The sequence below is a fragment of the Telopea speciosissima genome, chromosome 5, assembly GCF_018873765.1.
Source record: "Telopea speciosissima isolate NSW1024214 ecotype Mountain lineage chromosome 5, Tspe_v1, whole genome shotgun sequence".
Lineage (NCBI taxonomy): Eukaryota > Viridiplantae > Streptophyta > Magnoliopsida > Proteales > Proteaceae > Telopea > Telopea speciosissima.
Window position 1 is genome coordinate 22202769 of NC_057920.1, and position 17989 is coordinate 22220757.

At 39.0% G+C, this 17989-nt stretch overlaps 1 protein-coding gene across 4 annotated transcripts in view; it reads right to left on the minus strand.

Moving 5' to 3' along the window:
- Positions 1-2749: 2749 nt before the first annotated feature.
- LOC122662452 (WD repeat-containing protein DWA2-like) overlaps positions 2750-17989 on the minus strand; it is a 44797-nt gene continuing 29557 nt past the window's right edge. The window contains exons 7-14 of one of the 4 annotated variants that reach the window (XM_043858087.1): positions 17257-17326; positions 6022-6110; positions 5625-5670; positions 4711-4784; positions 4547-4614; positions 4408-4466; positions 3228-3309; positions 2750-3141 (exon numbers count right to left, since the gene is read on the minus strand). In XM_043858087.1, coding sequence (XP_043714022.1) covers positions 3268-3309; positions 4408-4466; positions 4547-4614; positions 4711-4784; positions 5625-5670; positions 6022-6110; positions 17257-17326 — 448 coding nt within the window. In that variant the 3' untranslated portion in view covers positions 2750-3141; positions 3228-3267. Of the gene's footprint in view, positions 3142-3226; positions 3310-4407; positions 4467-4546; positions 4621-4710; positions 4785-5624; positions 5671-6021; positions 6111-17256; positions 17327-17989 lie in introns of all 4 variants that reach the window. The other 3 variants (XM_043858084.1, XM_043858086.1, XM_043858085.1) reach the window with 3 other exon arrangements.

Consider the following 17989-nt stretch of genomic DNA (forward strand, 5'->3'; position numbering starts at 1 on the left):
TGGCGACAAAGAGTTTGGGGTCATGATATACATATTTAATAAAAAGAGTTGTCACCTAGGATACGGGTCTAGGACCCAATGGGGGTTAGCCCCATTCAGGGTGAGTGGGAATGGCTATATTTCCATATGGTCTGATCAGAGAGTCTAGATAAGTAATTAAGTTATGAGAGTAAGAAGGTGTTAATGCTTCATCTTGCCTAGTTAAACCGATCCTTCTACTAGATGATTGTGTTTGAACATTCTCCCATAATGATGTGTCCTATACCAACATGCAAGGCTACCTTGTAATATATCAAACATATACAATAAACTAAACATAATTTTTCAACAAAGAAAAATTACTATTTACACTAAAACGAGTTACTTAAATGGCTACATTGTGCTAAAAATCAAGAACAAAGTAGAAATGTATACATGAGATCAAATCCAACAAGACAAAAAAGCAAGAAAAAAACGTTATCAATGCAAATGCAAAATATTGAATATCTCCTAGCTCAGGTGGAGATAGACAAACAGCTGACCTCTCTTTCGTTGGACAAAGTAGTTGCTACATAAAATGGATTAGGGTTACTCGCAATTCGGGCAGAGTAACAGCTATAAAAAGAGGTTTTGTTACTCGGACTTCGGACAAAGTAACTACGTCACAAAGGAATTTGGGAGCCTGACACTTGCACCTCAAATAGAATAACAGTGTCACAAGGGACTAATGGGAGTTACCTGCAAGGGGATGGTGGAAAAAGTGAGAAAAACAGGGTAAAAATGGATAAAATGGCGGATTCGAGGGGAAGGTAAGTAGTACCTCCTTCAACATTTGATAAAAATGGTCTTTTGAATCATTTTTAGGTATGTGAAGATGATATGGCTTAGGTACAGATGCAAGAGTCCTCATTGAAAGAGATACTGATGTGTGTCCGTGTCCTATTGTCATCATCGCCAGCAGGATGACAAAATTCAACCTCTACATCTCCTAATTTCTCCATCTCTCCTCTAGGTGAAATCGTAGGCAGCCTCTCTCTTCCCCATCTCTTCTCTCTAATTAATGTTCTAGGGTTTTGAACCCTATGGTTGTGAAAAAGATGGTCCTCGTCATTTGTGCAAGACGTTGCCAGCATATTCACTGCGTAGTTTCCATAGCAACTGGATTAAGGAAAAGCTAAGTTCCCTAGTAAGTATTGCACATGTGTTGCTCAATGTAACTTTTCCCCTTTCTATAAGATGGAAAAGTTTTGAATGTCTTATTCCCACATAAAGCATGATTCTAGGTCTATGACTATGAGGTTAGAAAATTAAATTAATTTTTTCGACTGCGTTCCTATAAATCTTTCGGGACAACCATGCTCAAATATTGTTGCCCTTGACTCTTCCTTCAAAGCTTCTCTGAAGCTAATGATGGATTATTTTTCACCCACCCCAAGCTATTCTTCTCTCCTTCAAGGTATAAATTTCTCAAACTCCATCTCCTTTACCTTTACAAACTTCCTCTTGTGGTTCTTCAAAAGAATTGAGAACTAAACTTGGAATTGAGATTTGAGAGAGAGCCTTGACTCAGTCAATGATTTTCCTATGAGAAACATGTTGCAACTCCATTTGGCTGCAAGGGAACTTTGAAGAAAATAAAATTAAATATTCAAACACAAAGAGTAACTTTTTTAATCATTACCTAACATCATTGTATAAAGTACTTAAATTTCTTACCATATTTAGTAATGATATTTTTTAGATGTATCTTTTATTTTACATTTCAAATCCAAGGAAATTGAGAAATTGATACAGTAAAATTTAATAATCAAATATGAAATAATTTAAAATTTATGACATAACCATGTGGAATAATAATTACAAAAATTTATTTATTAGGTTTGAATGTTTCACTTCTCTTCCCTTCCCTTCCCTTGCAACCAAAGGGAGCCTATATTGATCAGTTCTTAATCAGAAAACTTGCATTTGTAGCTGTCTTCTATTGGAACGCTCTACATTTCATGAAAACCAAGCTTAGCCTCTATGCTCTATGGAATCTGCCACCCTTTTTAAGCTAAATCCGCTTTAGACCGAGTTGGATCAGCTGCCGATCGTCCCAGGCCAACCACCTAGGCTAACTTAGCAAAGACCATAGCCTATTGTTGCCAGGAAAACATATAAGTTACCACACCATTGTTGGAAAATCAGGTCTTCTAACTCAACTCTGCCCCTAAAAAACCTGGTGACTCGTCAAGTCAAACCTAGTCCGTGCAATCACATTTCCCTTTAAAACAATAAATATAGATAAATACTTTAAACTAAAAAGGGGGAGGTTTGTGTACATGGCCGTGCATGGTACACGGTTGTGTTTTCAACCATTGGATGGGCATGACCATGTTCAGTATACAGTTTCTCATCCCCATCCAATGGTTGAAGGCACAGTCGTGCACCATGCACGGCTGTGTACGGAACCTTTTACCAAATAAAAATACAGTAAATATGGAAACTGTCAAAAAAAACAAAAAATTAAATCAGAGAACCACAAATTGTTCATCAGCAGCATTCACAAGAGTGATAACTCTTTTAAGGTCCATTTGCAGAGGGTCAGACCCAAGGCAAATCAAAACAACAAACACACAGGAGAGGCAATAATAAAAGTGGATAATGCACTTTTCATATTTAGACTACCAGTCTCATGCTCACAAGGATCAACTAGTAGCAGTGGGCTTGATGTTAAAAAAAAATGTGATAAAGAAATTGAATCATCAAAAACTTCTTAGAAAAAGAAAAGAGATGTAAATCTGTGTGGTCCTTTTCATGCCCAACCCAAACCTGAACCCCTTAAGCAAGTTTATTCGCAGGAAGTTCGGTTCCATTAGAAGTAGTGAGCTAGTGTATCTAACAATTATTTGATAGGAATCATTCTACTTTTTATATCCAAAAAAAACATATATCAGAAATATTTTACTTCACGGCATGCATGCTATAACCATTTCTCTTCAAGAAAACTTTCATATTCATAACAACCCATTCTGGACAAAGTCCAAACATATTTTCCGTAATAAGAAATCCATAATTTGGCCAGGTGATCCACGTGAAATGGCAGCAAGTTTTAAGGGTAAAATTCAAGAAAAAAAATAAAGATTCTGACATTTGCAGTGCTGAGTTCACATCAGGGAGTTCGGCAGCAAAACAAGTGCCAATGGCGTTCAGAAGAATGTTTTCCCAAATAGTGCAACACACCAAGGCTGTATCAACTTAAACTCACCAAAATGTTGTGCCCAGAACAAGACGCCAAATTGTTAACCTTCAATGTTTTGGGAGATAGGACTTGACTGATTCTACAACCACCTGTTTTTCACCAAAAAATTGAAGTTCAGATCAAACTCTCTGCACCTTCAAAGCATGTTTAATTGGAATGGTGAAGTCTTAAAGATTGACTACCTGTTGTCACTCTAAAAATATGTTATAGATGTAAACGGTCCAGTATAAATCACAGGTGCAAGTACCCATATTCCAATTTTTTGACCGTTATTATTGTGCCAGTTTAGGATGGTTCTAACAGCATATTAGTACACAAGAATTTACCACAGAATACAAATAAAATATAGTCAAAAAATGAAATCTGAGGACATGCCAGATACCGAGTGTCAGGGTGAGGGCCCTTTATTGTTTTGGCCAGTAGCACACCCGACCCAGGTCAATGCTAGATATTAATGTCATACACCAAAGTCACACCGAACTAAACCTGGCTTGAGCTTATCAGCCCATTAATACCACATTTTCTGGGAATAATATGCAACCCCAACCATAATACAAGTCTAACAATTAGTATCATGAACAAACAAAAGGGAGCCAAAAAAAAAAAAATACAAGAGAAAGATGTTTTAGGTCAATAACTGTATAAAAAAAAATACAAGAGAAAGATGTTTTAGGTCAATAACTGTATACCACTAAGTGATGACCTAACTGTATACAACTAAGTGCTGCCTCACCACTGGGGGGAACAAGAGAGTGAAGGGAGGGAAATAACATACAAAATGACGCACATGGGACTCACAAAACACATATGATGCCCCCCAAACCTCTAAGCAAAAAGCAGCATCAGAATGGAAAAATGATAAATATATTGCAGCACGATATCTGATTATCTAGTCTAGGAAACAGAAATGCAGCAGGGGGACAATTCAATCAATATGTCTCATCAAAAAAGGTCGAACACCCACCACCTCACGTCTCTAAATAGGTTATATGAGACCCAGGCCAAGCAGTGTTTCATTGAAACACTGCCTCATATTATGATGGGAAAAGTTTCATCATAATAAATGTCAAGAAAAAAAAATATTACCACTTCTCCATTTGTTATCAAATAAATTGCAGAGCTTTGTCATGCAACAAATAAAGTGCTAAGTCATTCTAGTTTAGGTGTAATATTGTCTAGTCGTTTACCCTCCCATCATATGACAATGACGCAAAAATCCAAGGTTCTCGAGAGCTCCAAGCAAGGCCTGAAATAGAAGTCATAAATTAGTCAACCTCAATTTGATTGTAAAAATTAGCCAGAAGTTACTGAAGATACGAGCATCACCATAAACACTATCTTCATAGTCACTATATGAGTTGAGTAATGGATCTACACGCCGAGAAGGTGAATGTAACACCCTATCACCAAGAAACATTTGTAGGATGTGAGAAGAATAACATAAATAGAAAAGGTGATATTTAAACAATTAAAGAATGCAAATTACAGACCTTTCCGATGTTGAACCATCACTGCTACCATAAGAAACTGACCATAAATTGACTGCAGAGTCTGTTCCAGCACTCTGCAAAATTTTACACCTTTAGTCATTGAGGATAATGGCTCAAGAACCAAGACAAATTTTGCCTGAACCACCAGAGTAAGGGAGGACATCCTTCCTACATCTATGCCACTCAAAGTGCACACACCATACACAGACAGGGTATTGAACAGAGTATACAGTTTGGTCTACAAGATTGTCAACCAGAGACCCAATCAGATGGTTTTAATCATACAATCAATAGACAACTTTAGTATGGTGTCATAATGCATTCGCCCATTCAAAAGAAAGAGACAGGTTCTATGGTTAAAAAAAAAATCATGATAATCAAATTAGGATATTATCATGGTCTATGTCTCTTGCAGACAAGCCACAGAAAGTGATCCAACTCCTAAAAAGCCCCCCCCCCCCCTTTTAAGGTTTATAAGACAAATAGGCATTACTGCTTCTTTGTGTCCTTATTCATTAGCCCAAGTGTGTGTGGGACTGGTTAGCTACATGATTCATGCAGAGAAATAATATAGGTTCCAAGAATCTTCCATATGGAAGGTTATGTGGCTACCCAGAAAGCGTCACATATTGGGGACTCAGTCATGTCAAATAACAAAACAATGTAATCTTTTCCAAGGGGGTCTTCAAGGGGGAAATCCAATACATGTCATGCCATGCCATACAGTGTGTAGAAAGGAGAACCAAACAGTAGTCCAATCCAGAGAGTCTCCTATCTTACACACCATTCAATTAAGCAGTTTGTTAACCCACATGGATGAAACAGGAATGAACATTGTGCCAGGGGGGGGGGGGGGGATGAGTGTGTGTGTGTGTGTGTGTGTGTGAGAGAGAGAGAGAGAGAGAGAGACCGACCAAAATCAGTTCATCATACTCAGGGTTGAACCGTACAGCCCAGGTCCTGCCAACATGACCATTCAGAAATCAGATGACAGCTACAAATGCATGTGTATACGAAAGAGACATCTAAACATGCTACCAAAACCCAGACAACTAACAAAGATCATGCAATCAAAGAGTGATGTGGCACCCATAGTTGTCAGGGTATCTAGGCGACCATTGGAGAGGGTCCAAAATCAAGGCGACACCAACAAGGCACACAAGGCGTCCGCCTAGGTGCCTGGACACCTTGACAACTATACTGGCATCAAATATACAAGTATGCTTGTGATGCATAAGCTTGGTGAAACAGAAGTGCAACATTAAGTTAAAAACAGAAGGAAATTAAACAGAAGAAAAGAATGAGATGTACCAGTGTGCATGCCCCGGAAGCTCACTGATAGGAATCTTTGGCATTCTAAGATCCCATATGCGTATCCCAGACTCATCCTCTGCAGTAACCTGTGTAAGTTGGTTGCAATTTTGTAACCTCAATGTGAAAGAAACACTAATTCACTGCCATCATGAGATTAGAAAAAAACCCATCTTCCATATCTTATATTTATTTTTGGCATTTATCTCAAAAAGATAATAGGAACCAGAACCAATTATTTCTATCCAACTGGATAGAATAATTATCACCTCCAATTAGCTGCCCGCTCCAATTTCCTCCAATTCCTCACATAGGAGCGGAAATGACCACCCTACCCCACCTTGGGCAGTGTGTTCGGGCAGGGGGTAGGGTGGTCATTTCTGCTCCTATGTGAGGAATTGAGCGGGCAGCAAATTGGAGGGAATAACGATTCAACTGGATACACTATTGATCCAATTGCCATGAATTAAAGCATCCAAAATAGGGCAATACCCCCTCCCGCCCACCCACCCAAAAAAAAAAGAGAGAGAAAAGTAAAGAAGCTTAGTTAGCCTTAATAATCTTTAAATACTCCAAAAAGCAGTCTAAGAAAAGGAAGAAGTTCCAGAGTTGTCAACAAACAATCCCTGCTGACTCATTAATACTGCTTAAGCTCAAAAGTCTGGTCTATTGATGCAGATCAGAGGTACTTCAACAAGTACGAACACGGGCAAATCCAGAACCAACTAAGTTTACGGTTCTGTTTTTGAATCATTTTTCTGGTTCAAAACTGAACCACAGTTTAGTCTGGTTTACCCCAAATCGCGGGAACTTATCTAGGATTATTTCATTCCAGGTTCTTAATTATTTAGTTCCTTGTAAAGGCTGGAATTTTTAGTAATTCTCAGCCTCTTTATAAGGTCTTTGGATAGAGTCTTGATTGACTAAAACTCTTCCTACATTGGATAGAGTTTTAGTCATGTGGGACACCTATTCCAACTAATTAAATAAGATAGAGTTTTAATCATGTGGGACACCTATTCCTACTTTGGAAAGAGTTCCCTATGTTTGTTTTACTTTCTTCTTTCCCATTCCAGTTTCTATATAAACAATGTAAGGTCTAGAGCCCCACATGGTTTTCACTAGTTGAATAAATTTGGCTTTGCCTCCATATGTTCTGTGAGATTCAGAATAACGTTGTGGGATGCAGTGCAACGCTTGGTGAGAAAATAGGGTCAAGGCTTGATGGGATTTTAGTCTAGTTCCAGGTGAGATGCTTGATCATATCCTCTATCCACTCTTCTTCAACCCATCCATCATCAATCAGGTCAGTACTACTTTGTTTCTGTTCGGATTGTTCACTTTCTAGTAGCAGGATTTTCTGTTTTCTATTGAAGACATCTATTTCATCCAATCTGATTTCAAACCTAGCAACCGGATTCTGTTTTGATCATACTTATAGCTCCAAAATCTGATCTTTACATCAGATCATAAGCGTCCTTCAACCACTTGGATTCTTAAGTACTTGAGACCTGATTCTAGGTTTTGGCTACTAATCTTGATCACTGTTTTCAACTCCTAAACCAGTATTGTTCTGTTGTTTCATTCTGAGTTTTGCTACTTCTGTTCTTAATCTATTTTATTTCTGTATGCTGTTCTAAGATCAGTCCATTTCAGTTATCAGTTCTTGGTTCTAGAACAGACATAATCCAACTAGTATTCTTCTATAACTTTGAATCGGACAGTTGAATTGGTTCCAGATTCTGATATGCTGTTCTATTAATAGAGTAGAGTATTCTCTAAATTCTAAAGTGCATCTGATATTGTGATCTTTGTTTACTGTTCATTCTTTAATACTGGTCATTATCTAATCACTGTGATTCTGATTTTATATCAAATTTCTGGACCTAATCCCTTAGGCTTCTAGAAACCCATCACCTATCCTGCTGACGGGACAAACATGGCCCCCCTTCCAAAGAATGCACCGCTTAAAATACTTCCCTCTCCAACAAACCATCTAAGTATGATCATTAGACGAATTGACTTAGTAACTTATACTGGTCCTCCATAACAATCACTTATGGGAGTTCAAAGTTGAAATGCATAAACCAAACTGCACCCCGTACAATAGGAGGGAATAAAAATGGTTTGCACGAATTGTGTGCTTTAGTACAAAATTTTGAACCAGTATGGACAATTAGAAAGGTAGGACTCCAACTAGGTTGCCAAGAGCTAAAAAAATATAAAACTTCTGGAACACCACAGTTCTTGATCATCCAGTGTATAGTCTTTCAGACTATTTGCCCATATATACTACCAAGTACAAAAACTCCAAGCCCGAATGATTTAACATAGCTGATTCCACCTTGCATCTGGCAAAAAAGGGACCATATGGGCACATCTATCCATATCTTACCACTTGGATTGGCCAATGTGCAATCTATTTCTAACTAGGGTTCCCACTTCCCAGTCGCAGGACGGTTTTCACGAGGTTTGTCATTTCCCTTGCAAACACACCCCTCACTCTTGGTTTACTTAATCTTTTTCTTTTTCTTCTTTTTTTCTTGCTTTTTACAAAGTAGATTTTGCATGGATGAGAGAGAGAGAGAGAGAGAGGACTTAACAAAGAATCTAATGCAATCTGAAAATCCAGACTATGTATCTCAGATGCAAGCAAGTCTGATAATCAAATTTGTTCAGATCTGAGATAAGTATCATCCTTAGTTGTTTTTTCCCTCCCCCGGATTTTGATGTATCATCCGTTTGTTAGATGTTTTGGTCTTTTGATGGGGATCCCCCTAGGCTTGCCTATTTTGGCTTCTATATTGTTTTTCTACTCTTTTCCCTTAATATATTTTCCATTCAACCCCCCCCCCCCCCGAAAAAAAAAAGAAGCAACTGCATTATTAAGGGAAGAAATCAGATTGATGGAAAGGGAGGGAGAAGAGATGAGACCGATCTGCTTGGGAGGAAGAAGAGAAGAAATCAGGTATGCAATACCAATCCCGAATCACCATATGCACTGCTCAACAGCACCAAAACTCTTTAAAAAACTCACATTCTTTACTCAAATCATCTCCAATTGATTGGGGGTGTATTACATATATAGAGACCTTCAAAAATTCCAAAATTGACTCATAGAAGGACTCTTAATCACACCCATGCACTCAATATAGTAAATACTCTATCTAGCTATTAAGTATTCTAGTCTAACTCAAACACTTAACTATAATCCCGTGTACTATATCCCCACCTTATGGGCATATAATTCGGCCCATTATAATAAAACACAAAATAGTTAAAAGGCCCAACCTAAAATATAACAACCCAAAGGTCAATTTCAGCCCATTGGTCTTCTAAACTTATACATAGGCATCCATATAGGATTAATGTCTAATGCAACTGCATCAATTCCCCCTCGATTAAAAAAATCTCATCCTTGAGTTTAGTAGAATGTGAGAATCTTCGATTCACCATCAGCAACCACTCTCCTTGACCCAACAAAACCAATGATCAGACCACAATCCAACAATACAGAATCAGCAATAAGGGGTCCATTGTTGAAGTTATAATGTAGAGAAGCACAAATTCGAGTGGTTCAATCAAAAGATCAGCCAATTTATGCTTCTCCATGGGTGATTCTTCATTACAATGGTAAGGTTGCTCCATTGCGACCTAGTGGTCGCAGGTTCAAGTCGGGAAGCAGCCTCTCTGCGAAGTGGGGGTAAGGCTGCGTCAATTATGACCCTCCCTAGACCCAACAATGGCGTGAGCCTGGTATACTAGGTAGTAGGTACACCCATGGTGATTCTTCAATGATAATTGGATCCCATACGTCTTCCATCATTGGAGGTCCGTTGTCTTTTCCTTCCACCCATTGTTCAATGACAGATCAATTTATCGAACGAAGATCCCATATGATCGCATGTGATCAGCAATCTTAAATTCTTTTTTGTCGCCGAGTTTCTTCAATATTTGTTTCAACCGTTCGTAGTTTTCTTGTACGATTTGAAGTTAATGGCAGATAGCAAACAAGAGGGTACGATCTATTGTATTAAAAGACAGGTTTGGCTCTAATACCAATTAATGCAATCTGAAAATCCAGATTATAGATCTCAAATGCAAGCAGGCCCAATGAAACAAATCTGTGATCAGATCCCAGGTAAAGGAAGCAACAGCGTTGTTAAGTGAAGAAATCAGATCGATGGATGGGGACAGAAAAGAGATGAGATCAATCTGCTTGGAAGGAAGAAGAGGAGAAGAAATCAGGTATGAGACAACAATCCTATATGCACAGCTCAATTGCACCAAAACTCTTTAAAAAACTCATATTCTTTAATCAAATCATCTCCAATTGATGGGAGTGTATTGCATATATAAAAACATTTTGAAATTCATAAATTTACTCATAAAAGGACTCCTAATCACACTGGTACACTAATAAAGTAAATAACTCAAAACAGAACTCTATCTATCTAGAGCTATTAAGTATTCTAATCTAACTCAAACACTTAACTACTAATTCTGTGTACTAACTTTATCCCCACTTTATGGGCTTATTATAAATTAGGCCCATTACAATGAAACTCAAAAAGGCTCAATTTATAATATAACTACCCAAAGGTCAATTTCAGCCCATTGGACTGCCAACTGCTCTTGGGTAGGTATGTATACGGATTGGATTCGGCTCGGATACGGATCGGATGTGATTGGATCTGGATATTCCCTGGCCGAATACGAATACCTCTAAACGGATTCGGATGCGGATTGAATTCGGTTTTTCGACCATCCATTTACATCTCTGCCTTGTGTAACCCGGACCTTCCTCTCCCTAGCGGGTACAATTCACTCCCAATCCATGTATCTTAGATCATGATTCTCTTTTCCTCCTATTCTAGAACCTGTTGAATCTTCAAAAACCCCTCAAGATCATTATTTACTTAATTTTTTATTATTAAGTATTTGGATTTTTTCCGGACAGATTTTTATCGGAGTATTCGGATTTTTTCTGGATATCTCTAAACAAATATGGATGCCCCTAAATGGATACGGATGCGGATCGGATTCGGATTTTTCGGTTATCCATTTACATCCCTACTCTTGTGGGGCCAGTCTAAACTTACACATTGGCATCCATGGGATTAATGTCTCATAAAACTGCATTAGAATCACATCCAGTTCTTTCTCTAAGAAGTGCATTGATTACTGATGAGTTTAGCACATTCTGCATTACTATCTACTATTGTGAACCCAGGCCTGTTGTATTGACCATACCAGGATCAGCTGAGACCGGTCATATGCTGGATCTGATATTTGAATCCTTTTTATCAAAGAGGAAAAAGTTTACTAAAGCAACAAGAAGACCAGATTAGACACTGGTATCTGCACCCTCAAGCATTATCTCACAAAAAGGACCTGAGCTCAAGGGGTACATTCTCTACAAAGAATAAATTCTCAGACATAAGAATTATTCCAGCTAAATTATCAGCAACTCAATTTTCCAATACTCTTAATTCTTGTTTCAACTGCAATCCATGACACTAATGACCATCAATCATTTGAATTCATGTAAATGGGCTCTTCCAAATGCAAGCACCTTTGCTGACACTATGAAGAACCAGTTTCACATATTTTGCTGCATTGCCTCTATTCAACGGAAGTATGGCAGAATCTGAACCGGTTATTCCCAAGGACCATAAGAGTCTATTCACTTTTTGGAGCTTTTCCCATTTCCACCGAGGGGCTTTTCTTGATGGCATTTTCTTTTAGCTGCAGTTTGTAAGAGTACTTGGATGCAATGCAATGGTTGCATTCTCAATTACAACATAAACCTTGTTATAGAGTAATGGAAAATAGAAAATCTTTTCCTTCAACCACTTAATTGTAATGGACAGACATACACGCTATTGGATCTATCATCTGGATTTTTTTTTTTTTTTTTTTGAGGATAGTCTTTCTACATGCCATTTTTGGGAAAGTCTACTTGTTATTGATAAAATTTCCTTAACAAAAGAAATGTCTAAGAAAGCTGATTCATATGGTCCCACCTCTGGCACAGACAATATTTGGCTAAACAATTGAACAGTATATATGAATTCATAAGTGGGCAACTGAGAGTAAGACTTTCCTGCGTCCATTGAAAGAGCAAAGGCTATCACAAGAAAAGGTCTATAATTTGGAGTCCGCATCAATTTTAATCCAACTAAATTACTTTCCGACTCTAGTCCTAACTTCGACATGAATCCAGCACTATTATTGGCCTCCAATCCCAATTTCAACCCAACCAAGTTTTATCCTCTTGAAGCTCTCTAACTCAGCCACTTCTTGATGCAGATAAGTCACATAATGGGCTTATTTTATTGGAACTAAGCCTTGGGTGGGGTTATGTATGCATTGGGCCTTTGATTCTATGTGTTTTCTTTGTAATGGGCCTTGTTAAGAGTAGTCGTTTTATATTTACTAGTTGCTGTGGGTATTTTTGTCTTATTCATATTTTTAGTTTATTCTTTCTAGGTTTATTCTATTGTGAGGGTATTTTGGGGAGTTCACTTGTAATCACTTAAGTGCTGTGTTTATAAATAAGATCACTCTCTCACGATTTGCTCTTAACCAAATCGTGAGAGATTTTACCCTCTCAATCGATCTCTCTCTTTTTCTCTTCTCTTCTCTTCTCTTCTCTACTTCTTCTTCTTCTCTGTTATTCCTTTGCTGCTGATCAGACTTAGGGCTCTAATCTGTTACATGGTATCAGAGCACTAATTCTGATCGATTGTTTGTCCCTTGATTGCTGTTTTGAAGGTCTCTCCTTCCCCTTGCTCCTTTATCGTGGTTCACAGCAACCAGATGCGGTACTTCTTGTTTTGAATCCTAGTCGTATCCTAATGAAAGACTAAGATTCCTTGATATGCTGAAGATATTTTTTATGTGTGCCTATGCTTGATGCTGCTCGAGAGTTTTCTGCTGATCGAAGTGAGGCTTGCTTGCATCTGAAAAATCGATTTTCCAATACCCTGTGAAATCGATTTTTCCCTTTTCTCTTGGGATTTCTTCTCAACATCGACTGCTGGTTTGGGGTTTTTTTATTCCTCAATATTTGCTGATTGTCTCACCAACAATTGATCCAGATTGGACTGTTCAGCCTTCTTCATCTCAAGTTCATCGATTTTACCCTTGTCAGGGTTTTGGGCTGAAATCGATCTCTGCCTGATCTACTGGTTGTGGCTGCCTCTACTACGGACAACTTCAATATACAGATTACCACCATCAAACTGAATGGTGCCTCCAACTACCTCCTTTGGTCTCAAGCTTTTGAAGTTTACGTTACTGCTCGTCGGAAGATGACTTATCTTACCATGACACCACCAGATTCTACAAATGACAAATATGATGATTGGAAGGCAGAAAATGCAACTCTTCTTTGTTGGCTTTGGAATAGCATGAAACCTTCCATAGCCTCTACTGTTATGTTTCATAAAACTGCCAAGGGAGTTTGGGAAGAACTCAAGGAGAGCTATTCTCAAGACACCAATTTATCTCGAATTTATGACCTGTATGAGAGGTTTTTCTCTTTCAAGCAAGAAGGAAAGTCTCTTGGCGAATATTACAGTTCTCTGAAGGGAATGTGGGAAGAACTCAATGTGTACCAGCCTATATCTACTGATGCCTCTGTGATCAAATCCCAACGTTCGGAATTTTTGGTTGCGAAGTTTCTCTCTGGATTGGATCCTGATCTTCAATCCGTCAAAGACCAATTATTGGCTGGTGAGAAGATCCCGTCTATGAATGAAGCATATTGTCGAATCCAGAGAGTTGTTTCTCCTTCAGTGGTGAAATCTGATCCAACGCCTGTCTCCAAGGATAATTCTGCCCTCTTTGTTTCTCCTGGAGGACGTGGTCGTGGTGGTGGTACCTCTTCTCGAGGTCGTGGTTCTGGCTCTGGCCATAGTTGTGGGGCTGGTTCTGGTGGTCGTAGGGCTGTTTCCAACCCTGCTGGTTCATCTTTTGGTGATGGTACCTCTCGGTGGTGTTCTCATTGTGGTCGCCCTAACCATACTATTGACAAATGTAGGCTGAAACATGGCAAACCACAATGGGCACGAGAGCTATTTGCAAACGCTGCAGTTTCTGATGGGGCGGCTGATCCTGTGCATCCTCTTGACACTACTCATGGTTCTTCTTCTACTGATGGTGGTAGTTCCTCTAATGACCTGGTTTCTCAGTTATTACAACGAGTTCAGCAACTTGAGGCATCATCCTCTACGTCTACAACTGTCCTTGCCCACTCAGGTACATCTACTACATGTTTCGCCTCCTCATCTTCTCCGTGGGTCATTGACTCCGGTGCCTCTTCTCACATGACTGGTAAGCCCAATTTATTTGCATCCTTTACGCAGTCCGCTGTTCCATCTCGGATTTCTATTGCCGATGGCTCTTCTATACCCGTTATTGGTCATGGGAACATCCCCTTAACTTCCGATTTTTCTTTGACTAATGTCCTTCATGTACCTAAGCTTCCTTTAAATCTTCTTTCTGTTAGTCAATTAACTAAGACTTTGAATTGTTCTATAACCTTTCATCCTTCTCATTGTGTCATACAGGATCTTGCAACAAAGACGACAGTTGGTGGCGGGCATGAGAAGGGTGGCCTCTACTATTTTGATTTGGCATCTACTACTACGGCAGCGGTTGCTACCTCTACTAGCGTGTCCCCGTTACATTGGCACTATTGTTTTGGACATCCTTCCTTATCCAAGTTGTGCCATCTTGTTCCTAGCTGCAAATCTGTCTCCCGCATTGAGTGTGAAGCTTGTGAGCTTGGCAAGCATCATCGTACTGTTTTTTCTTTAAGTCTAGAGTCTAGGAGTACTTCTTTGTTTCAGTTAATTCATTCTGATATTTGGGGCCCTTGTCGGGTCAAGAGTCGGTTACGTTTTTCTTATTTTGTTAGTTTTATTGATGATCATTCTCGTATGACATGGTTGTATCTCTTGAAGGATTGATCTGAATTTGTTTCTATTTTCAAGCAATTTTATAATGAAATTCGTGTTCAATTTGGTATTCCTTTAAAAATTCTGCGTACTGACAATGCCCTAGAGATGATACAACGTGAGGTTTCTTCTTTTTGTTCTGACAATGGCATCCTTCACCAAACTAGTTGCTCTTACACACCACAGCAAAATGGTGTGGCAGAGTGCAAAAATCGCCATTTGTTAGATATTACTAGGTCATTGATGTTTCATATGAATGTCCCTAAGGTCTATTGGGCTGATGCAGTATTAACCGCTTGTTTCTTGATTAACCGTATGCCTTCCACTGTTCTTAATAATCAAATCCCCTTTAATATTGTTTTTCCTGATCGGCCTGTTTTCTCTCTTCCCCCTCGTGTCTTTGGTTGTCAATGTTTTGTTCATGTGCTTCGTCCTGGCCTTGATAAACTATCTCCTAGGGCTGTCAAGTGTTTGTTTCTTGGCTATTCTCGTACCCAAAAGGGTTATAGGTGTTTTGATCCCGTCTCTCGTCAACAATTTGTTTCTGCTGATGTTACATTCTTCGAAAACTCTCCTTATTTTGCTGGTTCTTCCATTGATGTTGATCTTAGTGTTGATAATGGTGGTGTTGATCGTATTATTGCTGAACCTTTCCCTCCTCCTGTCCCGTTAGTTGCACATCCTAGTTCTACCGCAATAAAGGTCTACACGCGCCGTGCTAAACGGCAGCCGCTGCCACTGCCACTGCCACCTCCACCTATTGATGCCGCTCCTCCTCCGCCACTAGCTGCCGCCTTGCCTGCGGATCCCACTTTAGACATTGATGATCTCCCTATTGCAAAGCGGAAAGGTACTCACACTTGCACTCAAACTCCCCTTTATCCATTGGCCAATTATGTTTCTGTTTCTCATCTTCCTCTCCATTATCGTGCTTTTGCTGCTGCATTACATTCTACCTTTATTCCCAATTCTTATACAATTGCCTTATCCCATCCTGGGTGGAAAAATGCTATGGATGTGGAGATGGATGCCTTGGTCTCTCGTAAGACTTGGTCACTGGTTGATCTACCGCCTGGTAAGGATCTTGTTCGGTGTCGTTGGGTGTACACGGTTAAGTTCCGGATGGCACTGTGGAACGGCTCAAGGCCCGTTTGGTTGCCAAGGGGTTTACACAGACCTATGGGGTGGACTACTTTGAGACTTTTTCTCCTATTGCGAGATTGAATTTTGTCCGTATTTTGCTCTCCTTGGTGGTCAATCTTGATTGGCCTCTCTATCAGATGGATGTGAAAAATGCCTTCCTTTATGGTGATCTACAGGAGGAGGTCTACATGGAGCAACCTCCTGGTTATGTGGCTCAGGGGGAGGATAATGTCCGGGTTTGTCGCCTTCATAAGGCAATTTATGGACTGAAACAATCTCCCCGTGCGTGGTTTGATAAATTCAGCAGTGTTCTGGCTGGTTGTGGGTTCTCTCAATGCTACTCTGATCATTCTATATTTGTTAGACGTCAGGGGTCTAACGTGGTTGTCTTAGCAGTCTATGTCCATGACATTATTGTTACTGGTAATGATGCTCCTGGGATTGCACAGGTAAAGACATATTTGCATGACAGTTTTCAGATCAAGGATTTGGGTAGCCTCAGGTACTTTCTTGGCATTGAGGTTGTTCGCAACTCTCGAGGTCTTCACTTATCCAACGAAAGTATATTCTTGATTTTTTCCCTCCTCCAATACCTAGGGTCACCTAGACACCATGACAACTAGGTAACCATATTCTATAAACTTCAACAAAAAGTATAGGCAAAAGTTTCTCTAGACAAGCATGTTTAGGGTTATCTCTTGATAAGCAATTCATTTCCACAAGCTAAATTTTATGGCCCATGTCAACTGATGACACACCATCTAGTTGATGTTTTCCCTTTCTATTTCCGGCCATCAAATCAGTAGAAGATGATATGGCAATTCTAACCATTGGCTAGATAGGGAACAACACGTAGAATTGTGGATTTTCCATCTGTCTAAATTGAAAGCCAAGCTCAACAATATGGTCCATCATGTGTTGAACTATTTCTCTAGCTGTCCAAATTTAATCAAAACTGACCTGTTGATTGACACAATAGTGTGATGCTTTTGGGCTGAGACTTACCACATTAGTTAAGAAATGATTAGGACAAGAAGTCCACAATATATAAAGTCCAAATACGCACCCAAGAGTTCTACTACTTATAGATTTTTGGATCCAAAACCCATAACTGGAAGACACTTACAATTATATGGTGTTTCTTAGGATTATAATCCACATTACGAACATGAGCATGATCAATCGAATTTGTCTTCCTGGAGATAAGAATATAAAAAACTTTTTAGCCATCAATACTAACCTGAACTTAGATACAAGTCCACAGATGTAGTTGAAACATCCAAATTTTAGCAGTCTTATAAGTTACTTTTATCAGTACAATATATAATTAACAATTAGCTGAATATTAAAGAAATAAACTGAAACTTCACAATAAATATTTTACCAGAGAAAACAAGTGACGAGAAAACTGCAAAAGATGCCCAATTCACTAAGTATATGTTTGATTCAATGGAAAGTATTTCACAGGAATTGATTGAAAGTGAAAACAAATTATATAGATAAAGCAAGAACTTATTTTACTGAAATGCAATAAAAGTTTAGAAACTAGCTCATAAGCGTAGGATTAGATTAGCACCTTGGAGCCTTGGATCCTTAACGGGTAAGAGTCTAAAGTTGATAGATTTTTTATGAGGATGATTAATATTGCGTATATTCAAGGGACTAGATGGAAGATAAAATACCTAAGGCGTTGAACGACTTGAAACTTTGTTATACAGGAGATCAATGTAATAGAAGTGGAGTGAGAATAGTAGCGGACAAAGATCTAAAGAATGATGTGGTGGACGTTAAAAGATTAGGAGAAAGGATTTTATCCATCAAGCATGTGTTGGTGAAAGAGGTTGTCAATGTTATTAGCG